We start from the raw sequence: 26,274 nt of genomic DNA on the forward strand, positions 1-26,274 counted from the left end.
TAAGATGAAACAGCCAAGATGATTTAAGTATATAGTTTGGGATCCTTCTGATAGCTCACTTTCCTGGTGACTGAATGTGCAGGAATATTCTCTGAGAGCCAAGATGCCACTTTACTGCCCTCTATTGGAAGTCAATATTATCACCACACCAGACGCAAACCTTGAGTATTACTTGAATATCACTATTGAACAACAGGAAAGCCAAACAAAATCATAACCTAATGTAGTCCTATTTTTGTCACACTGATATGAAAAGATTGTTTACCAACCGAGTTGGTAAACAATGTGGCACTCAGGTACTCAGCCAGCTGCGTCCCAGGCTTTGCCTTTGATCTGTTTGGCCTAAGAGTGGTTCCCAAAATAGTAGCAGTACTGCAGTTAATGAGTCTGAAAGGTCTGGAACAACAAACAATGTCCACAAATGTCCATCTAGCCTCTCTGTTTCCAGAGGGATATTTTTGCCAATGTGGGCAAAGATGACAACACTGGGAGCTAGATAAGCAAAATAATATCATGTTCATTTGTTTATTTAACATTGGAATTAACGAGCCCTTAGGAAACAAAAAGGAAAAACAACAAGCACTAGCAAGTTTAGTCAATCCTGCTCACCAGTTTTCACAATGGGTTTTAGGAACACTTTTTCCACACATCTGCCAATAAGAACCTCCAATGAGCCGGAAGAGGTGAACCTACAGTCCTGCCTCGCACGCAATAGGTGTGTGTGTGGGGTCACCTCTCCAGCACCGATGTTATGGTACCACGGTCCGTGACATGGATGTAAGGGCTTCTGGGGTGAAGGCGACCAGTGTTACCTGGTTTACATGGTTCTGTGCAAGTTCTGCAGTTGGCAACAAAAAGTAACAGGAACACTCACTGGCAGAGGAAAACTGGTTGTATCAATCATTCATTCACTCACTCAGTTACTCACAAAATCCACATGAGGAACCAAACCTGCCAAACATACAGGGAACCTGTAAAGATCACAATATGACTCTGCACCCACATTATGGCAAGTAGCCTTGTATTAAATATCAAGTATCACAATCCCCGTTTCCAAAAGGCAAACTAGGTCCAGTGAGGGACCCGAATCCCAGAGATAGGTCCAAATGCAAAGCACTGAAGGGTCAAGGGAAGGTAGATGTTGCAAGAGGTCCACCAGAGCAGCCGCAGCCAGGTTAACATCACCATGAGAAAGGCTGGGCTTCCCTTTCACTGCTGTTTTATCACATGAGCGAGTAGGTCAGACAGACACCTGACCTTCCACGGAGGATGTCACATCTTAGCTGGATTTCTAAAAGCTCTACAGCTCAGAACAAATAATCCACTCTTTTGCTGTGCTCTCGCTGATTATGGCCAATAATTTACCACAATCCCTGATGTGGTTGAAGGGGTGTGAACAGATCCTTTGATCAGAATCCTTGTTTCACCTCGATTCACAGACCATTAATGTGGTTCAGATGGTAATCAAGTCTATCCTTTCCGTCCTGGAAGTGACTGTTGAATCATCCAGTCCTGGGAGATCTGGTGAGTTGGTAATTTCCCAAAATAAAGCATTGCAGCTTGCTGAAGAGGGCTCTGATAATTTCCACGTGCTCACTGACTCTGGGTGCTGGTTTGGGCCTGTTTGCTGGGTTATTGCTGGGAGGATGGGGCCCAAAAGCACTTGGAGGTCCAGATCTGAGACTAGCTGTTCTTGTCCGGAGATGAGTCAAAGCTAACGTGACACATCCCTTTAGTAGAACAAGGTCTGAGACACAAAGACGGGGCTTGTTGGGGCCCTCAGTTCAGGTCATGGGCACTGTGAAAATGCCCTTTCTCCCCACTCACACGCTGGTCCTGTTCGGAAACTGTGTAATCTGTATTTTGGCAATATCTGCTGTCCATTATGCAAGTAATCCTGAGCAGATTCCCACACTGGAAAGGAGCACCTTGGGACTCCACCTTGGGCAGAGGGTGCTGGAGGGAGCGGCAGGCAGAGCACGCAGTGCAGAGCACGCAGTGCAGCAAACATGGCTCTTTGCGAAAAGAGGGGAAAAAATGCACATACAGTCATAAATGTTTAATCTGCAGCAACATTTAGCAGGTTCTCAGGGGACATCCAGGGTATGAAGTAACACCCATGATAAACAGAACTTAGGTGCAGTAACTGGCACCAACGGTGCAACTGAGCCACAAGAGGAGCTGGCAGGTCGTCACTGCAAACTGCAGGATGAAGTTCCTGCTCTGTGAAGGTAACCAGGTCACCACTGCCATTCACAGCAGCTGCTGGGGGCAACACTTCTACATCAATTAAACTAGGTTTCTCCCTAAAATATAAAAGCCCTTGTAATTAATAGAAACATTCCCAAAGGAAATTCTGAACAAAACCATACCCCTCCCCCCCCAAAAAAAACTGAATTCAAGAAAAACAGGAAATAAACATTTAATTTTGTGCAAAAACAAACTAAATTTTTGCTCCTTAAACAGGAATATGAACACCCATGTAAAACTGTCAGTGTTTACTTTTAATAGTAAATGCATTGAAACTTGTGAATGCCAAAAAGAAAAGGTGACAGACTCATTAAGGATTTCTAAGCTGCCCATGACCCTGCAGACAAGAACTCAACAGGCGGTTGCAGAATGCCATGTCTCACCATTGCTGATATATTGGCATCTTACATGAAAGCTGGGTTCTCATTTCTCTGTGGTTTATTTTGTTTGAAGGACACCCACATGAAGGTACTCCTAAACGATTTCCATTCGTAAACCATTGCTAGGGTCTGTGGACTGAAATACTTAAAACGGTCTTCATGGCACTTTTCCTCTGCCACCAAAAACCGAGGTGTACCGCAAACGCCCGATCTTCCATAGTAAAGTATTTCAGCCATACCTAAGCCATACCCAACCTGACAAAGCATCGCTTACTAATAGGGCCAAAAGCGTGACCAGGCTAAGCCGTCTGTGTCACCACCACCTGATTGGTCGAAATGCATGGAGATTCTGGTGTTCTGCGAGTGGATAATCTGAAGGAAAAAGTGTATATTCTACACAGTTTTCATTATTAGTAGTATCACATGTTGCGATGTATTAATGCATTACCAATAACTCTGAACTTGCGAATTTCCAGCCTTATACCTAAAAAAGTACCGTAGAACAGCTGAACAGAATGGATTTGTAATGCAAATTTACACACGCTAACTATTCTCACAGATGCGCTGGTGGATAACTGCAGTGGAAAAACTGAAGCAAGCTGGACCCGTGCTGTAACTAGTGTCTCTTCACCGTACGGCTCGGTTCCTGCATGTCAGTGGAAAGGTGCCATTAGTGAGGCCTGCTGAGGCAGCAATGAGTCATACCATGCTGGTTTACTCCAGGTTCCTCAAGGCTCTTACCTGCTGAACTCATCCAGTGCAAGACACAGCAAAATCTTGACAGCTGTCCTCCTGTTGGAGGGTGACAGATTAGGGTCCCTATGGGTGTGTTTTTCCAAAAGAATTTAGACGTAATTCAATATGTGTGCTTTCTAAGGCCTCCAGATCTGAAGTATAGGCAACGAAGATCACACATTTGCATTTGAATTTAATATCAGCAATTTAAAGTCTGACAGAAAACATATAATACTAACGTAACATTCAACATGATCTGATATCAGGCTAATTTCACAGTGAAAGAGCAGAGATGTACTCTACACCTCAAAACATTATGGAGTGAAGACTTGAGAGAAAGAGTGAGTGAGTAAATTAGAGACAGAAGCAGAGGAAGATAGATAGACAGAGAGAGTTACAGAGAGAGGGATACAGAGTGAGAGAAAGATACACACACGGTTATGCAGTTACGTGAAGTAGCAGGCAGACTGAGAAAAGGAGAGAAGATGAGGGACATCCTGAGGAGAAGGAAGGCACATCTTACCATATTGATGTCGGTTTTGGCCCCAAAGCCAAGGAGCTCAATCTCTGGGGGGGCAGGAGCTGCTGCAGGTGAATCCTCTGCAGGCAGTAACCCCCTCCTGTCAATCAAGCTGTGGCAGCCATAAAACACAAGAGCAGGGCAGCTTTAGGGGGAGGGGGCACCACCTCCCCCAGGAGACACCACCTCCCCCCATCTGCTTTGGAGGTCTACATCCAGAGCTGGCACCCATATTAACTGTCCTTCAATTGAGCTGCTGACGTAACCATACAAACTGGATAGGAAGCACATGGCTGAAGGGTGTGCCGCAGCTGGAGAGAGCGGCCATCACCTGGGAGGCAAGGGCCCGCAGAGCACGGCACAGCAGTTGGTAAAGATGCTGTTGTAGCTGTAGGGATTCCCAGCACTCTGCAGTCCACTGTTCCCCGACCAGGATCCTTTTATCTGCATGTGGGGACCAGTCGTGCGCAAACGGAGGAAGGCAGACACACGTAAGTGCCAGGTCTGATGAATCTTATCAGAAGCACCAAATATTACACATCTGGGGATTTCTGGTAATACTCACATCTTCATTGGTGGTGAGATTAGAGGCCACAAGGTAGGTATGGAACCCGGAAAGGCCCAGAATGGACCAGACAGAGAAGAAGCACACAACCAGCTCCAAGGCAGTACAGCAGAAGGCATTAAGGACTGTGGAATGCTCTGGTATCACCATCATCATCAACCACCCCTTAGACCAGTCTTATGTATATATGCATGCAAGCATGTAAGCACGGTGGCTCAGAGGTTAGCACTGTGGCCATCACACCTCCAGGTATGTGTGTATAAAAGTATTACAGTCCTCACGATGTGATTAAAAACCTGGTTATACTGACCTTGTGGGGACATTTTTCCAGAAGGAGAAACCCAATTTAATAAAAATCTATGGCTGCTACTAAAGACACCAAAAGCCTTGAGTTTTGTTTGGTTACTTATGGTTAAGGTTAGGGCTGGGTAGGGGTTAAGACTGTCATAGTTAGGATTAGGATTAATGGACGGTCCTCAAAAAGATTTGACTGTAAAAATGAGTGTATTTGTGTGTCTGTGTCATTTTGACTGCCATCCTGCCTCGGGCCCCAGACAGCAAATGGCACAAACTTTGGGTATGAAGGATATCTGGCTGGGCTCTCCTGGAGGGCAGAGATCACACCTTTTCCACCCTGGGAACCTGAGGCAGGAAGATGCATGTTAGTCACGAAACTCTGAAAGACTGTGGGGCATCATGTGGAGCTGGGAGGCTAATAAATGACCATGCAGCCGGGCTCACATTAGAAGGGGCACTTGGAGTAAGTCAGCACTGTGCAGAAAGCTTGGCCAAAAAGGTCTACTGGTACCCCAGAGAACACCTGCCTCTGAAGGCTACACTCCTTATTGCCTCTGTAATAATTAGATCTTTACTGAAGGCTGAGGGCAGTAATTAAACAGCTTCTTTAGGGAAACCTCCAAGGGCTCCAGTGGGAATCCCAGCAACCACTGGGCCTGGCAGCATCCGCACATCATTCATAATGCAGAGCCGTGAGCCGCCACACAGGGCCACTGGCTGCCAGCAACAGCAGTATCAGTATCAGTGTCACTCCTAAGTGCAGCAGGGAACACAGTGAAAGAGGACGACGCTTCATATAAGCCGAACCAGCAGAGCCGCCGGACCCAGACTGGCGGAACCAGCCCAACACGGCACACAAGACACCCCGAAAGTGGGCTGACAATAGCAAAACAAGGCATGTAAGCAGAGGGCCGAAGAACCAGACAGAGCAGAGTGAAAGCGGATACTCACGCAGGGCCAGGTGCGTGGTCACACAGCCGAGGACGAAGGCCGTCAGGAAGGACAGCGAGACGATGAAGGTGTAGAAGAAGCGGTAGTTCCGCCGGCCGACACAGTTTCCCACCCAGGGACAGTGATGGTCAAACCGCTCTGTGGCGAGAAAAGGTCACAGACAACCAATAATGACTCACATCCCCTAATAATATTAAGCACTTGAATACAAGATACAAAGGGGTAAAAACCAGATTCTTGCGACAGGAAATTATGAGAACGCTGCTTTGTGTATGATTTTGTTTATTATCCTTCAGAGATGACAAAAAAGGACTGTGCTAAAGAAAATTAGATGCTGTCAGAAAGACTACAGTGTATTCCCTGGACAGCCCATCATCACCGCGACACCATCTAATCCAAAAATCCTCCCCCATCCCCCAACCTCTACAAACTCTACCCACCTCTCCAAAAAAATTCTTATTAAAAGTCCAACTTTGAGTGACTTGTTTCAGTGCACTCGGGATTGCCAGATCCGTGTCTGTGGCTGCCCTTTCATGTCCCACCACTAAGAGATAATGCTTCAGTTTTGGTATGATGCGTCTCAAAACAAAAAACATAGATTTTTTTTCCCCATATAATGTTCAATGTCAATTGCCTCATGCAGTCAACCTTCCCTTTACTGCCACTAATCAGCATCGCTTCAGTTTTGTGTCTCAAAATTAAATATGTTCCAGAGCTGCCAAATACATTGAGACAAAACGATCAAGGGTCTGTAGAGGCAGACCAATCTTAAAATTGCCCCTCTGAGGAATATAATAATACAGCTGCCCAACAAAATGTAAGAAAGCAAAATCAGTACAGAGCAAAATATGTGGTGTGGAAACAAATACTGGCAGAGGTTAAGTTAAACTGTCAGGGCTCGAACAGTAAGGGAATTCCCAACCCACCCCCCTCCTCACCCACACAGTTGTCACACAGGCTGCAGTGAGAGGTCCGTGGCGGCCGGAACATCTTGCAGGTGAAGCAGTACTTCAGCTTCACCACCTGCTGGTTGATGAGAACCTCCCGAACTCGAGGTGGTGGACGGTAACTGGAGGAACTGGAACTGTCTATAGACACAATAAAAATAAAAAAAAAAAGAGGAAAGTCAGGTCAAGAAAGGGAGGCAAAAAGGTTCAGAAACTGAACAGCAGAGCTACTCAAATAAACCATATCTGAATCCCTCCCAAGGTAATTCATAACCAATGCAACCGAATGATGCCCAGATTCTGTACTACAGCTGTGTAGACGTGTCCACCTGAGCAGGGAAAGAAAGGCATTCCGATAAGGTGCTCACCTATCTGCTTCTCGATGTCAGCTGCCTCGTCGGGCGTGGCCCTGGGGAGGATGCCTGGGTCACTGAAGCTGGTCTGGAGGAGGGAGATGACCACAAAGGTGAAGAGAACTCCTCCAATCACAGGGATGCAGCTGGTCACGTGCTTCACCAGGAAGGGGCAGCTGGGGGCGGGGCCAAGAGGGAAGACGCTTGATTCGGGAGCCATCTAATGTCGTTCTAAATGAATGAATGCACACTTGCCGGTACAGCTTTGCAGACACTCCTTAACCTGCTTCCGCGTACAAAAGCAGCCATTTCAAAAGCTAATGTGTTCAAAAAGCTTTACAGGTCGAGTCTGGTTTGGTTTTTAAGGGAAACACACTGGGCGCCATAGTTACCGCTAGGTATTAATACAAAATACTTGAGCGTTTAGTTTGAAAGATCAAAACTCAAAACCCCGTAAAACAGGATGAGCACATACTTAGACTGGTATTTTACTTGTCGCCCTCACACTAACAATGTGTATGCAGATACCAGCTGCCGAGGTGAAGCATGTTGCTCCCGTGCCGGCACTGGCCCCAGATTAACGAAGGAATGAAAGCGAGCCGAATGAGCGTGTGGTAATGGCAGCACTTACTCAAAGATGAAGAACAAGCTACTAGTGAATAGGATAAGGAGAAGCGTCAAGGGGAGGACGCCACTCTGCCGGGCGATCATGATACGGCCGTCGCAGAAAAAGCGGTTCTTCCCCGGGAAAACTTCCCATTTCCTGCGGACCTGTTTCGGTGTCTTCTCAGCGCATTGAGTCGGCGGTGGTGTCGGTGTCGACAGGACTTGCGGGTCGATTTGCCGATATTCGCAGTTTTTCATCGTCTGAATATATTTGTTTGCCCCAGTCAGGTGCGCTTAGTCGCTCACATGCGCCGCTGGATGGTGGACGTCCGGAGATCGGCTAAAGCGCAGCACAATGTTCGGAGTTACTCCTTTATTGATCATAAGAAACTATATCTAGTTAGTAGTTCCCAAGCCAGATGGGACTGGTTCTCACTATTAATACTGCTCGTTAAGGTAAACACGGATAATAGCAATGACGTGGACGGCTATTCGTGTCCGAGCGACATGAAGCAACTAACCAGTTTAACTAGCTGCAGAGGCAGCAATAAGCAAATGATTACGGCACACAGTTTCTGAAAACCCATCTGCATTAACAAAGCCTATTTATTTAAAAATCACAAAGTAAGTCGTTACCATGTCTACGTATAAAGTAATTGTGAAGATTGCTATCTCACGCTAACCGGCCCCAGAGCAGCCTCACTCAGCTTTGTTTACTAGCCAGCGGGCTGCCGGTTCCTGGAGGCGCCGGTTGGATTGGTCACCTTACTCCTCATTAGAAGGACACCCACAGCGAGCCGATAACATCTCCCACCTCGAACGGCTGCCTAAGCCCTACCAGAACACATATATCCTGAATAATGTGGTGAATCAGCACAAAAACAAACATATCAAGTACTGCCTACCAAAACGAACAGGTTTGCTGTTATTCGTCTGACTGCAGAAGCAGCTAACATCCAGCTAGTTTCCCACTACAGCATAACCAGCCTGCTAGCTAGTATCGTTCGATGATTCCAGATCATATAGGTAGTAAATGTGCTCCACTGCGATCATTTAGCTTCCCCACTAAGAATTCTCTGCACATACGCAAGCTGTATCTCGCTGGATCGGTTTCTGCCCTGGCTGTATTTATTTAAAAAACAGCAACATACTAGCTAGTTAACTAGCTAGCCTTCAAAATTGTTGGTGGGCTCTTTGTGAAAACCTCCGAGGGACAATGTACTCCTCAACACAACCCGTGGTTCAATGCAGGTTCTATGCCGTCTAGGCTGCTTGGTGATTCGCTGCCGAAATAGGAGCAGTGATTTACGACAGCCACCTCTCGTTTACGGCGCGTAGTGTGCCGTTCTGATTCTGATTGGATCTTCGGGAGATGAGCGTGATGATGACGACGACCATGACGTGTGTGTCTTTGGGGACCAAAGAGGTAGGAGGCAGACTTGTGCCAATGAATGAGCTGTACGATTTATTATTGTACAATCGAACTTTATGGATATATATTAATCTCCCTAAGCCAATAATCAAATTTAAATTTAATTTTTGAAACTGCATGTAGAAACATCCTTACTTTAAAGATAATCATAGGGCGCTTTCCCACTGTACCAAGTACCATACTTTCGGTACTTTCCCTTTTCCATTGACTTTTGGTGGAGTACCAGTACTGAAAGTGCCAAACCAGCTGCGGTACGTCGGTACTTTGGGGTGGGACTTGAAACACTATCTTTAAGTGACCAGTTTTTGCGATATATCATGTTCATGAGACATTGGGGCAGTATTGCATATTTAAAATCCAGGTGTTAGTGATATTTTGTCTAATGCAGACTTGAGGAAATATAAGAACCTTATCGCCAATGCACTACAAAAAGCTTATTCCTAGCCTCTCCAGGTTTTTAGTTCCACATGACTTTATGAATCAGTACCAACAGTTGTCAGTGAGTGGAATCTCCCTCTCAGCCACCTTTGTGTGGGAATAAAGAGATTAACTGGGCATCACCAGATCACACATGGCATCTCATAATGACTAGACAGCGTTCTAGTTGCTCTTTGTTGAACACCCATAAAATAACATCATTCTGAAAAGGGTTTAACAGCCCCAGAATAACTTCAAAAAATGGAACCGTGAGCAGATCAGGTTTCAGAGCCATTAAATAACATATGTCCATCTTCCAAATATGACCACAGGCAATCATTTTAAATGAATTGTCATTGGGTGGCATGGTGGTGCAGTGGTTAGCCCTGTTCTCCTTGTGTCATCGTGGGGTTTGCCCTCCATGCTCCAAAAGCATGCTGAGGCTAATTGGAGTTATCAAATTGCCTGTAGGTGTGCATGCTAGAGGGACTAGTATGTGTGTACCCTGTTATGGGTTGGCACCACATCCTGGGTTGCTCCCTGCCTTGCACCTGTATCTTGCAAGATCGGCTCCAGACCCCTGTAACCCTCAATAGGACAAGTGGTTACAGAAAATGGATGAATTATAATAAATGAATATATGATTAATAATATGTATTTTGTACAGTATGCATTGAAAGTAACATCAACTTGATTTTTATCAGTGCAGTGACACATGGCCCTAATGGGAAGATGTCACTGCTACACAAATTAATACTCACTATGCTGCTGTACATAAAAAAACCACAGCCTCAGAAAACATTCAGAGCACAGCAACAAAGGATTTTCGGTAATGCAATAATTTATGCGATGTATTGACCTTCAAATGCTGTATTTGCAGTATTTAAATCTTCGTTACGACTTGTCCTGCGATTGCATTAACACGTCACACGATGATATATACATTCATTTTCAAAATTACAACTACAGAAATAAGTTTACTAACCACATTTGCCAAATGCTCCCGTTAGCGATTTGCAAAAATGGAACCGTTCATTGCACGGTTGCAGCTTTGCTTCTGGGAACGTGGCCCTGTCTACCCACGGCACGTTACGTAAATATTTGTAGCGACGCACCGCTAGATGTCAGTGTAACGCAAGCTGAAGCTGGGATTATTGTACATCTAAAAGCGTTAATATATATTAATTATTAATAATGAGTCCCCGCCAACCAAGTGCTGGACCCCATATTCACATATCTTTTGACATTATGCTCCAAGTGCTGAGAAATCCATAGGCGACATGTAAATTAAGTTTATATCCCAGATCCACTGGTTCCCACAGAGTTTGCATTTGTGTAATCTAGTAAAGCTAAACCAATTTACAATATCCAAATAAAATATATGGGAAAAAAGTGCTGTGTACTACACGTTTCAGGACAGTTACTAGGCTTCAATAACATGAACCTGTTATTGTTTTGGAGCACGGTAAAATCGCTTTGAATATAACATATATTAAATATAAAGGAAGATACGGCACACCATCTGTGTATGCGGGCGAAAGCAGTTTTCAGGACGCTTACTATAAAAAGGTGAACTGCACGGCTGCTTTCTAACCATGACAGAACGAGGCTGCGTGTGTTTTTGATGATGTCGAAAGGCATTTTAATTTTTGTCCCATACTTTAGTGTGGTTAAGTTATATTATAAATGAAACGCTAACTTAGTAAGGCTTTTTGATTTTAGGTTACGTAGAAAACAATTTGACACACTTCTTCGTTAAACAGGTTTCTTATCTGCATTACAAAAAAATTGGGGCACTTTTCGGGCGAATGTAACTTTCAGTTACTGGATAACCTAACGTGGAGCTCTGGCACATCGAAATGTCGTGTAAATAATATTTTTACAAATTTTGGAGACATCTGAATTTGACTTCTGATATAATTTTCTCTCTACTAATTGAAAAAAAAAAATGTAATCCTACAGAGCTACAGCAGCAAGCACTATGCCCTTCATCAAATCATTTGGTGTAGAAAAGTACCTAAAAGTACCTAAACACCACCTAAAAGTACAATTAGGACCAGAACCGTTTTAACCAATCACCCTTCAATACAGTAAGCCCTAACCATCCAAATGAAGATACAAGTGAGAGCTGCTAACCCGTCAGCGAAAGTTTTTACTGCACATCCTGATATCAAATTAATAAAACATCACAAACGTCTTACGAAGATTTAATGTACATTTATTCTTAACACGTGGAACATATAGTATAAAGATTTCATACTGAATAAATGATATTCATTAAGCCAAAAAGGAAAAAGGAATTTACATCAAGTTTTTAGCTACATCATCTGTAATACAAATATGCAGAATTTATCTCACTGGGTGGGGGGATTGTGTTTCTTAATAATGAGCTGAAACTTTTTCCTTGTGTCTGGAGAGGAACTAAAAGGTGTTGAGCCTCGTCGCCCAGAGGAAGCAGCTGGCTGTGGGACAGCGGTCCACCCGCTGGGCACTGGGGGATGGGCAGGGCCCAAGTTAGCACATGGCAGGGCGTGATGCAAGGCTTTGACTTATGTGCAACCTTTTTTATTCATCAAAAGGAAAAAAGGGGGGAGAAGAGTTTCAGAAAGTGAGAAAAAGCGAGAGTGTAATGTACAACAATGTATATACACTGCAGCCTGGACTGCATCTAAAGTTTGAAAACCAGTCCTAAGAGGTGTTTTTTTTTTAATAAGGGACAGTTCGTACAGTTGAGGGATGAAGAGTAGAGGTCAGGGTGTTGTAGGTTCACAATACTTTGGGGGGAGGAAAGCCTTGTTCTCTCATCAACGTTAACTAAAAACATTTTTTTTAAACTACAGTTCTGTCTTGGAGCCAATGTTTCTCAGTGTTGAACAGTGTTATTACAGTATGCTTACACTTGTGCGGGTGTACAGTACAGAAATGTCTTATAGTCTTCTGTACAGGCCTCCCATTCAACCACATCTGCTCTCAACCCATTACCTGGATTCTGAGGGGCAGAATATAGATCTTACAAGTTTCAGAATTCATACCACAACAAAGTCCAGGAATCAGTTCTGCCTCCATTAATGAACCTTAAATCCCCCCCCCCCCCCATGACCCCTGCAGGAGTGCCTGTAGGAGTTATCCCCCAAATTCACTGTAAACGAGACAGCAACTTTGGTAACAGTTTGGTTTTTGCAGGTTTTATTTATGTATTTTATTAAAAATGTCCTTCCTAATAGGCAGCTCGCTCCCCAAAGCCAACATTACTGGTTCCAAGTCGTTCACTTAAACTATGAGACAGTAATCATCTTTCCTGTTCTAAACATCCAGGTCTGAATCCACAGCTACTTTGTGAAATCCTTCCTTTAGTGAGAAGCGGGGACAGAGAGATCTCAATGGAATTTGAGGTGTTTTGCATAAATAATAATACATGGAAAAAAAATAAAGCCAGTTCTGCTCATAGCCGTCTCCGTTCACACATGACAGTAAAAGTGGGGGGTGGGGGGAATGAGAGGGCTGAAGCCCCAGCTACCCCTTCCACTGGGGTCACGACTGGCCAATCAGAAAGAGCACGTCACAGATGACATGCGACACCAGCGAGTTCATGAGCGGCGATACGGACAAGTCCAGCAGCCGCGACTCGTACAGCGTGAACTCAGAGCGGTTCTCCTCGAGCCGGGCCATGGCGTGCAGGGCTCGTGCCGCCCGCCGCATCATGTCCGCGCTGCTAGGCTCAAAGGGGGCGCCCTGGCTCTGGAGCAGCGCGCCGGGGCTCTGCTGGAACTGCGCCGCTGCCAGGCTGTCCTCCAGGAAGCCCAGCAGGTTTCCCACGCTGCCCTTCTGCATGGCGATGGTGCGCGCCGCCAGGCTGTCACCCTGCGCCAGATTGGCCAGGAGCACAACGGCCATTTCACGGCACACAGGCACCTTGCGCTCACCCACCAGCCGCACCAGCGAGCCGTAGAGTTTCTCCAACCGGCTGAAGGGCGGTGTAGCCAGAATGAGGTCGACGTTGTTGTCCTGGATGCTGAGCTTGCTGAGGGTCTCGAGGACCAGTCTCTGGGGGGAGAGCGAGCCGTTCATGCCCAGAGTGGGGAAGGGGTCCTGGGCCTCGGCCGATGGGCACACGGCCCAGTGGAGCAGGCCATCCAGCAAAGGCAGGCAGATGCTCTCTGGGTAGACTGAGAGGTCCAGCTGGCCAGAGATGTTGGCCAGTGTGACCAGGCAGTTCTCACGCAGCAGCTCTAGGCAGTCCCACCACCACTGGTCCAGCTTGGGGTGGGCGCCGTCCTCCCCATCCTCGTCCTTCTCATAGGTAAGCGGCGCTTGCCTGCGCTCGGGGTGCCGGTGGTGCAGCAGCAGCAGGCGACCCAGCATGAGCAGCAGCCCCGGGTGCCGGGACATCTCCAGGTCGTTGCTGGGCACGAAGGACAGGCTGCGCAGCACATTGGAGACGCAGACACAGCGGCGGGCCAGCGCGTCCTGCCAGTCCGCCAGCGTCACCAGTGGCGCCTCGTCCCGGCTGTGTGGCTCATCCTCCAAGATGGTGATATGACTCTGGTTCTGCTGGGCTGAGCCCGTACTCAGGAGGAACTTATCGTTCTCCTGGTGTCGGTGGGCCTCAGAGCCAGGCCGGGCGGACAGCACGTCGTCCACCGTGGCTGTGGTGCTGGCTCCAGCCCCCATGGGGCTTGGCTTGTTGGATTCTGAGTACGTGGCCTCCTTGGGATCCATTGCGGCTTCTGCCACAGGGGGTTTCTTCTTGGCCACTGTGGGGGTGGGGGGCCGCCTGGAGGAGTGCAGTAGGTCACCACGGCTCTCGAAGTGGGTCTGGATATGCGCTGTGGTGTCGCCACCGCCCGCGCTCCAGTGCAGCAGCCCACTGTTGAACTGCTGGCATCGGCCCAGCTTGCCAGACCGTGCCACCATAAAGGGATTCTTCTTGCGTACCAACTTGATAGGAAACTTGTCAAATTTGCTTGCTTGCTTTGGCTTCTCCTGAGGACTGGAAGGTCCTAAGGAAGACGCCGTTGAACCAGGCTCCTTTGCAGAAGACCCTTCCTCCATGGCCTCCTCACCCTGCAACCTCTCATCTTTCTCCTGCTTGACCTCCCCCGGCTGCTGCCTCCCAGCTTCCTCGTCATCCTTCTCCTCCTCCTCCTCCTCATCTTCTTCACCCTCGTCCTCCAGGTTGCCCAGCTCCAGCTCCTCAGTCACATCCTCCTCGGAGCCCTCGTGGTCCAGGGCATCAGGGTCCAGGAGGGTGCGCTGCCCAGGATCACCCACCTCGTACTCTCTCAGGATGTCAAAAATCTCGATGAGGCAGCGTCGGAAGTACTCCACTACCAGCTCCAGGAAACCGGGGAGCTGGGAGAAGGACAGGATCAGAGGTCAGTCATTCGCTTGACACAGACACACGCACTCGAGAGGCTCCAGAACGCACCTGGCTGAGATTAAAGGTAGCAATGCTGCTGTCATCATACAGGAGGATGTTGATGGTGTCCAAGGCCCAGGTACTCTCAGCTAGCAAGCCAGATTTCAGTGACATCATGATTCTCCATGCCTCTGGGGTCCCTGCACACAACAGTCAACCATCAGAAGCTGGCAGTTTTATCATGACAATCAGCACAACCACCAGTCAGTCGATGATAAACTCGTTTTTTTTCTTCGGAGTATTAGGATAGGGTATTGGGGCTGAGTATGAGGACCAAGTATAGGGACAGTGTATTGGGACGGCGTATCAGAACCGGGTATATGTACGGCATATTGGGACCGAGTATCGGAAGCAAGTATCAAGACCAAGTATCGGAACCGAGTATTAAGATGGCATATCAGAATCAAGTATTGGATGCAAGAATCAAGACAGTATTTGGACCACGTATCATGATGGCGTATCGATATATATATAACTGAAGCTGATGTTTTGCAAAGCCTAGCTAAGCTCAAAATAAATAAATCACAGGGCCCTGATGGCATCTTACCTATAGTGTTAAAAGAGATGAGGGATATTATTTGCCGACCCTTAACATTACTGTTTCAAAAATCCTTATCTGAAGGTGTGGTACCTTCTGATTGGAAGCATGCCAACATAACGCCCATTTTCAAAAAAGGGGATAGAAGTAATTTGTCAAACTATAGGCCAATCAGTCTAACTTGTATAACTGGTAAAGTTATGGAGGCTATAATCAAAGAGAAAATGGTAGATTACCTGGACTCAAATAACATTTTGAGGGATAGCCAGCATGGATTTAGGAGAGGTAGATCCTGTTTAACAAATCTGTTGGAGTTTTTTGAGGAAGCTACTCAGGAAGTTGATGATAAGAAGGCCTATGATGTCATCTATTTAGATTTCCAAAAGGCTTTTGATGTTGTTCCCCACAAGAGGCTCTCACTTAAACTCAAAGCGACAGGTATTTTAGGAACTGTAGCGACTTGGATTGATAACTGGTTAACGGATAGGAAGCAGCGAGTAGTTATAAGAGGCTCGATGTCACAGTGGGCCTGCGTTCATAGTGGGGTACCGCAGGGTTCAATTTTAGGACCACTTTTGTTCCTAATTTACATAAATGATATAGACACCAATATATACAGTAAACTGGTGAAATTTGCAGATGACACCAAGGTGGGTGGTGTAGCAGATACTGAACTAGCGGCTCAGCAGCTACAGCGGGATCTTAATTTAATTAGTGACTGGGCTGACACCTGGCAGATGAAATTTAACATAGACAAATGTAAGGTACTCCATGTAGGGAGCAGAAATATAAAGTACAGGTATTTTATGGGACCTACTGAAATAAAGGTAGCTGATTATGAGAAAGACCTTGGTGTGTATGTTGATGCTTCCATGTCTCATTCTCGCCAGTGTGGGGAAGCAATAAAAAAGGCCAATAGGATGTTGGGGTACATCTCCAGGTGTGTGGAGTTTAAGTCAAGGGAGGTAATGCTAAGATTATACAATTCCTTGGTGAGACCTCACCTAGAATATTGTGTACAGGTTTGGTCACCATATCTTAAAAAGGACATAGCGGCCTTAGAAAAGGTGCAGCGTAGGGCCACAAGAATGATTCCTGGTCTTAGAGGAATGTCATACGAGGAAAGGTTATTTGAGCTAAATCTGTTCAGCCTCAAGCAAAGGAGACTGAGGGGGGACATGATCCAGGTCTATAAGATTCTAACAGGTTTGGATGCTGTTCAACCGAATAGTTACTTCAGCATTAGTTCAAATACAAGAACTCGTGGCCATAGGTGGAAATTAGCGGGAGAACATTTCAAACTGGATTTAAGGAAGCACTTCTTTACACAGCGTGTAGTCAGAGTATGGAATAGTCTTCCTGATAACGTAGTGCAAGCTGAATCCTTGGGTTCCTTTAAATCAGAGCTAGATAAGATTTTAACAACTCTGAGCTATTAGTTAAGTTCTCCCCAAGCGAGCTCGATGGGCCGAATGGCCTCCTCTCGTTTGTATAGTTCTTATGTTCTTATGTTCTTATGTTCTTATCGAAACCAAGTACCGGGAAGGTGTATTGGGACCAAAAATAATGATTATGTATTGGGACTGAATACTGGGACGATGTATCAGAAGGGCACATCGGGACTGAGCATCAGTACAAGTACAAAGACAATGTATTGGGACTGAGCATGGGGACTGCATATCAGAACGGTGCATCAGGATCGAGTATCGGGACGGCGTACCGATGTCCTTCACGGTGAGACGCCGGCGAGGCTTGAGGACAGGCTGAGTGGCCTCCACTGAGCCAGAAGGGAAAGAGACATCACGGCGAATGAGGGGGGGAGGCCCCGCTGCCTGGGAGAGATGTGAGGCTGGGACCGGAGGACCAGCCTTTTGCATCTTAATGCCTGAGTGCATGTAGGGGGACTTGCTCGGGGAGGTCCTGCTCTCCACAGAGCGGGGCATGGGAGTGGGACTGGACACCTGTGGAATGTGGTTCTGCATGGGCTGCGCTGGAGGGTAGCTGGGCTGCATGGGCCGGGTCATGGGGGGGCCATACGGGGCTGGCCGCTGGCCACCATGGCTGGGCCACTGAGCCTCGTGGTTCACCCGCTGATCAGAGGGCATCATCTCCTCGGAGCGGTTCAGGCCATGGTAGCCAGGTCCCGGCCCAGGGACAGTAGGACCTTGGCGGTTGGGGAAGCCGGGGTAGCCCATCTCGCCACGACCCTGCCACATTGCCCCCTGAGGGCCATCTGGGGCAGAGGGCATGGGGCTGCCCATCATCTGCGGTGGCATGGGAGGCTGGGAGTTGGGCCCAGCACTGGGCTGTACCCGGTCCCGGCCAAACGGGAAGGGGAACTGGGCCTGTGGGCCGGAGGGCCGGCGCTCTGAGCCTGGGTACGAGTTATACTGGTTGTACATGTCAGGCTGAGTGGATGGGGCTGGCGCCTGTGGACCCTGCTGCTGACCGCTGAAGGGAGTGCTGTACATGTCGCCGTCGTGCCGCTTGGCTGGCGGGCCATAGCCACCATCCACCGGCCGCTTGTAGCCCTGCACAAATGCACATGCGCAAAGACAGCCAGTTAACATGCGAGCACAGCAAACAGCACTGGAGCTCCAGGCCAGCGGTGGAAGCAGCCTCACTCACCGGCTGCTGCTGCTGTGGATACATTCCCTGCTGCTGGTTGGGGTAAGAGCCACCAGGGGGTGGTCCTTGGCTAGGATACTGATTACCATAGGAATCATGCCTGCAAGGGAAGGCAACAACTTTGCTTAACAAACGTGCCAGACACGGGCATAGTTCACATGAGCCTCCTGACTGTAGAGTGGCAGCCATCACTGACCTCTGCTGCTGCGGGGGGCAGCGGCTTGGGGAGTACATGCCCGCCTCGGCGTTGGAGGGCATCATGTTTGGCTGTGGTGCTCCCGGTCCAATGGGTCCAATGGGGCCATCGGGGCCAATCCCAGGGTCCTGTCTACTTAGGAACCCAGAACAAGGGCATGGTCTCATCAGCATGCCATACCCACGGACGACACCTGCAGCCGCATCTCATACAGACGCACGGGCAGACGCAGACACGCATGCACAAACACAGATGCACGCAGGCATAGACACAAACAGGCACATACACAGTACCCACCTGCGATCGTAGCCGGGACCATAGGGGTACTGTTGTCTCTGGTTCATCGGCATGCCGCCCATGGCCCCCGGAGGCCCCCGGCCATACTGCTCGCCCATGCTGCCGCTGGGGCCCTGCCCAGAGCCCATGAACTGCTCCCCAGCTGTAGGGACACACAGGCACTCGCTCTGTCACTGGCCGCTCTGCCACCCACCCCACACGGTCATCTGAGCGGCCACCACTCTAACACAGGGGCAGCTTTGGTGGTGCAGTTCATTGGACTGGGGGAAATGTCATCCAAAGCACAACAGAAAGCAGCACAGACCTAAAAGCTAGATGCTTTTTCTCTTTTTAAAAATAGCTATTTAGGTGGAGTATTTAAGTACTTAAGTGTAGGGAGGCCCTCACCTTTGCGCATAGCACCAAAGGGGTCCTTGTTGGGCTCGTAGGGGCCCATGCGACCCATCATGTCTGGGGTGCCCATGCCAGGCTGGTAGCCCGAGTTGGGGGTCATGGAGTTCCGTCTTGAAAAAGCAGGGTCTCCGCCATCTGCAAAGGGGTCTTGAAGGTTCACTGGCGTGCTCCTGAGGAGGGCCAGAGAGACAGTCAGCGCTGAACAGCAGGCTGCCAGTAGGGTGCGACTGTGCAGCATAGGGCTCACCTGACTCCAGGCATGGGGGCTATCTGACTGTGTGGGGTGGAGGCGGGAGTGGGGGGTTTGAGGTCTCCCCCTTCGGCCATGGAGCTGCTGGTGGACTGTGGGGTCTGAGGACCCTGCAGTGAACCGGATCCGGCTGCAGAGGGGCAGACATAAAAGCACATATGGGTCAAGCAGCATGCAGGCACTACGCACACCCCCCCCCCACCGGCAGGCACTACGCACACTCCCCCCCCCACCGGCAGCCACTACGCGCACCCCCCCCCACCGGCAGCCACTACGCGCACCCCCCCCCACCGGCAGCCACTACGCGCACCCCCCAGGCAGCCACACTGCTCACATGCTTCTGCTCATTCTGCATATGGCAGGCAGGCAGCTGTATTCACGCCAACACAGACAGCCCCGCCCCCTTCATCGGGGGGCGTGGCTTGGTGATAGGGTTAGTTTACACGCAGTGACTCTGCTTCCATTCATCGTCTGCAGGGTGAAAAACAGCCCAGTCAGCTGTGCAGCCTTGTGTGTTGTGCCCCCAGCTGACCCCCCAGGGGAGTTAAGTATTCAGAATAAACCCACAAGTGCCTGCCAGGGTGCCAGGGGCATGCTGGGAATGTGTGTGTGTGTGTGTGTGTGTGTGTGTGTGTGTGTGTGTGGGGGGGGGGGGGGGGAGGGGGGTCACACTGAGCCTGCAAACTAAGTCGGTCTTGCAAGCTCTGCACGCCCCCTGCTCTGCAAATGGTATTCTCTGGTCACACACGCCCACTGGCAGTCCCCTTTCACACACAGGAAGACCGTGGAGGCAAGCAGTACTTGAATGCACATGCTGTGAGAGGGTGCAAAAGCACTGGGATGGAAGGCAGCCTGGAGGCAGCAGGCCGTGGGACTCTGCTAAAGCATCCCGTAACACCTCAGGGAAATTCCTCTAACAGTGTCAGCAGTGCCACAGCACCACTAATGCCAGAGAAAATAGCCCACAGAAAGTGAGAGAGCATTATGCTACACCATCACTATCGCCGTCGGTAGGAGCTGCCAATTCCTTTACACCATTTTCTCATGGTTTGTCTTAAGGGTTTGCTGTTGACCCTGTGGACAGGGCTATAGCTGGACACTGGGCTTCACACCCACCGGGGGAGGGGGGCTGGATCTTGGCCTGGTTCTTTTTGGCGTCTGTAGTGAAGATGTCTGGCGGCGGGTCCTCGCCACGCTCCACCTTGCACTCGAAGGCGTACAGACACTGGATGTACTGCTTCTTCAGTGAGCTGGCGGCGCTGCTGGACGTGCCCACGTTCAGGTTGGTGGCCAGCTCCCGCCACTTCTTGTTCTTATTGACCTGCAAGAGAGCGTTAATGTCAGCAAGTCAATAAGACCGGGGGACAAAGACACAAGCCACTTGAGCAACTCGATAATCACACAGTCCGGCTGAAGCAGACTCCTGTATAATGCAGGGTGACCGTTTGCGCTGTATGTCAGCCACTGTGAGGCCCCTCCATGGAAACGCATGCACACCCACCTGTGTGAGGCCACCAATCTCCTTGACAGAGATATAGAGGCGGAACAGGTCAAGTGGCTTGCGGCCAACGGCAGGCAGGTTGTTCATGCCCATGGCCTTCTCCTCAGTGAATGCCAAGTACCGATCCACCCACACCTTGCGCTCCGGTTCAGGACCCAGCTCATACAAGCGAGTGATTTTCTCATTGGTGGTCGTGGAAGAGCTCGATTTCTAAGACAAATAGAAAGGGTGTGCATGAAGACAGGCTATGAACTTGGCATGACCTCTGGCGGCACCTAGAAGCCACCTGCTCAGTCCCAGGGGGCTCACCTTCTTCGAGTCACTTTTTGGGGTCCCATCCGCTTTGCTGTTCATCTTCTGAGCTGGGTTCAGTTTGACATCCATCCCAAACTCTGGGCTGGGAGCCATGCCTGAGGGCAAAGACAGGCATGGATTTATGGGTACAGGGAGCAGAGCCGCACAAGGCCTTGGAGCCAGCAGGGGGCAGTACTCACCAGCAGCATTGGCAGCCATGTTGCCGCCCATGGGGTAGGGGCCGCCCTGCGGGTTCATCATGGCTGGCATGCTGTTCATCGCAGGTGCATAAGGGGAACCAGCACTCATCACGCCCTGAGGCATGTTGGGGTAGCCTGGTGGTCTGGGGAGAAGGGCATGCTTTGTCAGCACTCCTGGGACATCACGGCATCTGACAGCTTACACCTCTCATGTTTGAGGTGCTCGCCCATTTATGCAGCTAGACATTATTACTGAGGCAAATCAGGGAGGAACATTGCCTCTTCACAAAAGAGCAGTTCAGCTGATGTAAGTACTACTTGAATTGTTAGCCCCACCCTGCCCTGCTTCACTCACTGTATCTTGCCCTGCCTCGCACTATCCTCCCTTGCCCCCAATTCGCTTCAGCGTGCCCTGCCTCACCTCACTGTACCTTGCCCTGCCTTGCTCTGCCCTATCCTCCCTTGCCCCCAATTCACTTCAGCGTGCCCTGCCTCACCTCACTGTACCTTGCCCTGCCTCGCTGTACCTTGCCCTGCCTCGCTGTACCTTGCCCTGCCTCGCTCTGCCCTATCCTCCCTTGCCCCCAACTCGCTTCAGTGTGCCCTGCCCCACCTCACTCTACGCTGCCTCACCCTGCCTTCACTGCCTACGACTACACTCAAGGGTCCTGCTCCTGCTGAATTACACTGCATCTGTGCCTCACTGCCAGCTGTAGGGTCAGCCTACAATAGAGAAACAACCAATTAGGAGAAGGCTACCTCACAGTCCCCCAAGGGGCCACCTGCCCCCCGCTTAAAGCTCCTTCCCATTGGCACCGGGCTCAGGTGGCCTCCTGACTGGGTGGACGAGCTCACCTGCTGTGTATGGAGTTGGTGTTGGTGTGCTGCATGCCCGCAGCTTCCGGAGGCTTCCTGTTCAGATTGCCGGGGGGAGGACACATCCCTGAGCCCACTTGGGAAGGCATGCTGCCCATGTTGGGGCCCATGCTAGGACCCATGTTGGGACCCATGCTGGGACCCATGCTGGGACCCATGTTGGGGCCATAGGGACGGGCCCCCATCTGTCCCGGAGCCATCCTTCCCGGGGGCATGCCAGCATATGGAGGCCCTCCTCCCGGCCCCGGCATGGGGCTCATGGAGCCAGCCGCCATGCCAGGGCCCTGGTAGTTAGAGTTGGGCATGCCACTATAGCCAGTCTGCCGGTATGCTGCCAGGAGGGGACCCCACAGAAAAGTCAGGTTACACACGGGATACACACAGGATGCACACAGCTCACGCATGTAGACAAAGCAGTGGGGCTGCTCTCATCAGGCCTGCTCTCATCAGGCCTGAGACCATAATACATAGACAAGAAGAGAGGCGATGGAGACCTGAGCAGGCCCAGAGGAGTAAGCAGAGCTCCGTGCTGCCAGGGCTCACCTTGCGGCCCATACTGGGCACCCTGAGGCCCGTAGCTGTTCTGTTGGTAAGGTCCCATCCCAGCATGCATCTGTGCGCCCGAGGACTGACGGGGCGATAAGGCAGAGCCAGGCTGGGGGGAGCCATATGGAGCCATCTGTGGGTTCCTCATGAACACTGGGAAGGAAGGCAGAGATGGATAAGCTTCAAGGTGCCACACCTATCCAGCTGAGCACTAAGTATGTTGTCACTGAGGCACAATCAGGCACAAGGAGCGGCCAAGAGGATAATGAGAATGTATGGAGCAAGAAGTGAAGCTTCATCACCTCTGTCCTGGCCCATGGTCGACTGGTTCATGGAGGGATGCAGGATTCCATCTGACTGAACACTTGGAGGACGTGGGGGCATCTGGTTCCCTGGGCGACAGCAGAGTCAGAATCACTCTCAGGCAGGCAGCCTGTTAAGGGGCTGTGTGTGTGTCTGCGTTATTATAGGGACAGTACCAGCTGAACTGCTGAGGAGCAAGTGTGCAGTCAGGCAGGCAGCCCGTTATGGGGCTGCATGTGTCTGCATCTGCGCAGCTATTAGGGAAGGGAGGGTCTACCTGGCACAGCAGCTGGGGACAGCGGGCCGGACCGGGACGGAGTGGTGCTGGCAGGGGAGCCCACAGGAGATGGCGAGGGCCCCCGGATTCCGGGCAGGTGGGGGGAGGTGTGGGGGGAGAAGGGAGATTGGGCCGGGTTGCTCTGCTCGCCCTGGCTGCTGGACACCCCCGAGGTGCTGACGCCAGGGCTCAGGGCCCCCTCGGCACCCGTGGGTAGGTCGTCAATGGAGCCAGACAGGTCCTGGGGGAGAGGAGAGTACAGGACCGGCGCTCAGTGGGAGCAGGGGAGTGTGGGAGAACCCAGGCAAAGGCTGGAACTTTGCCCGGCAATGCAAGGAGGCGCAAGCTCAGGTCCAGTCTGCACACTGCAGGAGATGCTGCCCTTTGGTGATCAAACAAAAGTGCCACTTCTTTTGAATCCTGATGAAGAAGATTCAAAAGCCTTAGAAAGTCCTCAGTTATACTCCAAGCAGATAAAAAGACAATGAAAGTTCACATGTGGCAGACGTTGCCAGTGCACTCCAGCGTGCAAACAGCCTGAAGGTGTGAACACTTTTCTTACCAATGCTGTGTGTTTGCTCATGTGTACAAGCGTGTGTGTGTGTGTGTGTGTGTGTGTGTGTGTGTGTTTACCAACCCGGCCTCACGTGTTTCCCATGCGATTCTCAGAACAGAAAAGGTTCATCTGACCGTCAGAACGGGAGCTGGAAACGGGGCTGCTGGAAGGAATGCTCTCACAGAGAGGCTCCCGGTTCCACTGCTATTTCTGGGACGTGACCCGAGTGTGGATCCCCAGAGGGAGAGGCACGGGGAGGACACCGAGGAAAGGCCTACTGCGGCTGAGCCAAGCCGCCTGGAGACTGCTACATACAGAGGAGGGCTGTGGCCAGGAACGAGGATAGGGTCAAGATCGAGGCTGTGGCATGACAGCAGGACCCAGGAGCAGAAGACGGGAACACAAAGGATGCACTGGGACGACAGCAGAGGGGAGGAGCCAGTGGAGAAGCAGCTGGCTAGAGGCCGTCATCGAAGCATCGGCCAGCCCCGATCATACCAAGCTAGGAGGTAGATCATGGCCCTCACAAGCGGCACGTGCTGGAAGGGGGAGAGGAAAGAGCAGGAATGTGTGTCACGCTACGTCTTCAGCTTAGCAACACGAGCAAAGATGCATGAGCAGAGAAGGCAGCAGAGGGGTCAGTGCTGTCAGGCTCTAACAGCAAGCCCATCCCTGTTATTCTAGTGTATCCCCATGGCAGAAGTCTGTGACCCAGCTACACTGAAGCTGCATAAGAAGAAAACACGTCCTGGAGCACCGTAGGTTAAAGGCCTGGTCTGAACCTGAGTGAGATTCTGTAGGAAGACTGGGGAACATCAGCAATGCCCAAGCAGCACGACGGGGCATGAGGCAACCTGCCAGGATGGATGGAGATGCCACCCCAAGCAGCACGATGGGGCATGAGCCAAAACTGCCAGCACGGGTGGAGATGCCACCCAAAGCAGCACGATGGGGCATGAGCCAACCTGCCAGGACGGGTGGAGATGCCACCCAAAAGCAGCACGATGGGGCATGAGCCAACCTGCCAGGACGGGTGAAGACGTCGCCCCAAGCAGCCCGACAGGCCGTAAGCCAATCAATTTCCACACTTGCATCACCTCAGACTTTTTTCACCCCCTTCACATGCCCTGCCCCCAATATACAGCACCAACATAATGAAGCAAAAGGCAGCATCCAAGCTTTGCAACCTGGCCCAGTCTACATTCTCCCCCCACAACTCCCCTCACCCGCCTCACATCCACAGGCCCTCTCCTTAGTCATCAACCGGACCATAAGATGGCACTATCGGCCTGCTGAAGGAAAGTCGCACTGAGCATGAGCAATGGGAGAAGCAGCCCCAGCACCTCAGCCCCACGGCCCTCATGCGCCTCGGCCTCCTTACTATCCTACAGCAGCACAGAGCAACACTTCCCTGTTTGTGCCAGGTCCAGCATTCCTCGGTACTAACCTACACTGACTGCTACTGTATCTTTAGTCGGGCATTTTGCAAGAAACAGTCTGAGGCTAAAGAGAAGCAAATCCATAAGCTCTCGGCCTCACAGGCCGTTCGTCAGCAAGAGTCACTGCCCACTTTCCACAGTCACCTCCAGTGATAGCTGGGAACAAACTAGCCAAGACAGGACAGGAGAGAAAGAGAATGATGATGCACAGGCCACTGAATGACAGAGGCAGCTCTCAGTCAGTAAATACCATCCTGTGAAACAAGTCACTTCAAACCAACAACAACCACAAACTCCAGAAACACTGCGCCTCGGTCTGCAGGCCAGGACCTCCACCCATCCAGACACAGGGTGCCTCTCCTCACATCTCCCCTGGGACAAAAGCACCCCCTGCTGGCAGGGGCCTGATTCCTACACAGATTTGCATCCAAATACAAATCTGCCTGGCAGCATGGGAGCTGCATCTGACAGCAAGAAGCCAAAATAGCCCAGGGGCCCCCGCTGACTCCCAGCGCCCACTCCCAGATCTAAGGGCCCCCATGATCCCCAGGGCCAGCTCGCAGCTCCTGGGGCATACACGGACACAGGGACCCCCAGGGGCAGGGGCACACACACCTTCAGAGCTGGTAGTGCCACCTTGCTCGCAGGATGGGCTCTCGATGGGGCCCCATGGCATTGATGGCATGTGAACAGAGTGCTGCGTTACGGCTGTGCTGCGTTACGGCTGTGCTGCGTTACGGCTGTGCTGCGTTACGGCTGTGCTGCGTTACGGCTGTGCTGCGTTACGGCTGTGCTGCTTCACCTCCCCAGAGGCCGCTTGGGTTAGAAGCCGCGTTGCAGTGGGCAGCTCACATGCTTTATAGATCACAGCACATCAGAAGCACCGCAGCCAGATTTCATTTAAACTGTACGGCAATTAACAAACTCGACTTAATGAGCCAAACACAAACTTAAGTGCCACTTGATGAATAATTCAGGCATGAACATTGATTAAAATGATGACACTTAACATCGTACCAGTCTGCGAAGGCAGCTCAAAACAATCAGTTTACTCTGTGATTGTACGAGGAGCCACTTTCAGAGCGTCAGAGCGACAGGCGGAGGGAAG

The 26,274-nt window shown here is 50.4% G+C and overlaps 2 protein-coding genes across 4 annotated transcripts in view; both read right to left on the minus strand.

Moving 5' to 3' along the window:
* Positions 1 to 497: 497 nt before the first annotated feature.
* LOC111839730 (palmitoyltransferase ZDHHC18-B-like) lies at positions 498 to 8,914 on the minus strand. 2 transcript variants are annotated; one of them, XM_023803948.2, is made up of 10 exons: positions 7,630 to 8,914; positions 7,014 to 7,174; positions 6,637 to 6,786; positions 5,699 to 5,836; positions 5,041 to 5,092; positions 4,451 to 4,553; positions 4,217 to 4,329; positions 3,889 to 3,997; positions 3,372 to 3,422; positions 498 to 2,015 (listed from the first exon to the last, which is right to left on the minus strand). In XM_023803948.2, the coding sequence occupies exons 1-9, from the start codon at positions 7,860 to 7,862 to the stop codon at positions 3,381 to 3,383; spliced, it is 1,101 nt and encodes a 366-aa protein (XP_023659716.1). In that variant the 5' UTR covers positions 7,863 to 8,914; the 3' UTR covers positions 498 to 2,015; positions 3,372 to 3,380. The 2 variants fall into 2 exon arrangements, with proteins under 2 accessions (XP_023659716.1, XP_023659717.1); XM_023803949.2 differs by having other exon boundaries at positions 498 to 3,276.
* A 2,741-nt stretch (positions 8,915 to 11,655) lies between these two features.
* The window catches only part of LOC111839703 (AT-rich interactive domain-containing protein 1A-like), a 35,573-nt gene continuing 20,954 nt past the window's right edge, over positions 11,656 to 26,274 (minus strand). Inside the window, exons 5-20 of one of the 2 annotated variants that reach the window (XM_072705375.1) lie at positions 23,172 to 23,412; positions 22,894 to 22,983; positions 22,589 to 22,744; positions 22,025 to 22,376; positions 21,170 to 21,312; positions 20,985 to 21,085; positions 20,676 to 20,885; positions 20,291 to 20,495; positions 19,172 to 19,304; positions 18,919 to 19,094; positions 18,532 to 18,673; positions 18,235 to 18,369; positions 18,039 to 18,138; positions 17,131 to 17,941; positions 14,882 to 15,012; positions 11,656 to 14,805 (exon numbers count right to left, since the gene is read on the minus strand). In XM_072705375.1, coding sequence (XP_072561476.1) covers positions 12,985 to 14,805; positions 14,882 to 15,012; positions 17,131 to 17,941; positions 18,039 to 18,138; positions 18,235 to 18,369; positions 18,532 to 18,673; positions 18,919 to 19,094; positions 19,172 to 19,304; positions 20,291 to 20,495; positions 20,676 to 20,885; positions 20,985 to 21,085; positions 21,170 to 21,312; positions 22,025 to 22,376; positions 22,589 to 22,744; positions 22,894 to 22,983; positions 23,172 to 23,412 — 4,947 coding nt within the window. In that variant the 3' untranslated portion in view covers positions 11,656 to 12,984. The remainder of the gene's footprint in view (positions 14,806 to 14,881; positions 15,013 to 17,130; positions 17,942 to 18,038; positions 18,139 to 18,234; positions 18,370 to 18,531; positions 18,674 to 18,918; positions 19,095 to 19,171; positions 19,305 to 20,290; positions 20,496 to 20,675; positions 20,886 to 20,984; positions 21,086 to 21,169; positions 21,313 to 22,024; positions 22,377 to 22,588; positions 22,745 to 22,893; positions 22,984 to 23,171; positions 23,413 to 26,274) is intronic. The other variant, XM_072705376.1, reaches the window with a different exon arrangement.

This window comes from Paramormyrops kingsleyae, chromosome 23 (assembly GCF_048594095.1).
Source record: "Paramormyrops kingsleyae isolate MSU_618 chromosome 23, PKINGS_0.4, whole genome shotgun sequence".
NCBI lineage: Eukaryota > Metazoa > Chordata > Actinopteri > Osteoglossiformes > Mormyridae > Paramormyrops > Paramormyrops kingsleyae.

Coding starts and splice junctions, on each gene's coding strand:
- LOC111839730 (XM_023803948.2), bottom strand. CDS start 7,862: ATGAAAAACTGCGAATATCGGCAAATCGACCCGCAAGTCCTGTCGACA. Junction 5,837..6,636: donor CCTGTGTGACAACTGTGTGG/GTGAGGAGGGGG, acceptor TTCTCGCCACAG/AGCGGTTTGACCATCACTGT. Junction 3,423..3,888: donor CCAAAACCGACATCAATATG/GTAAGATGTGCC, acceptor ACCCTCCAACAG/GAGGACAGCTGTCAAGATTT.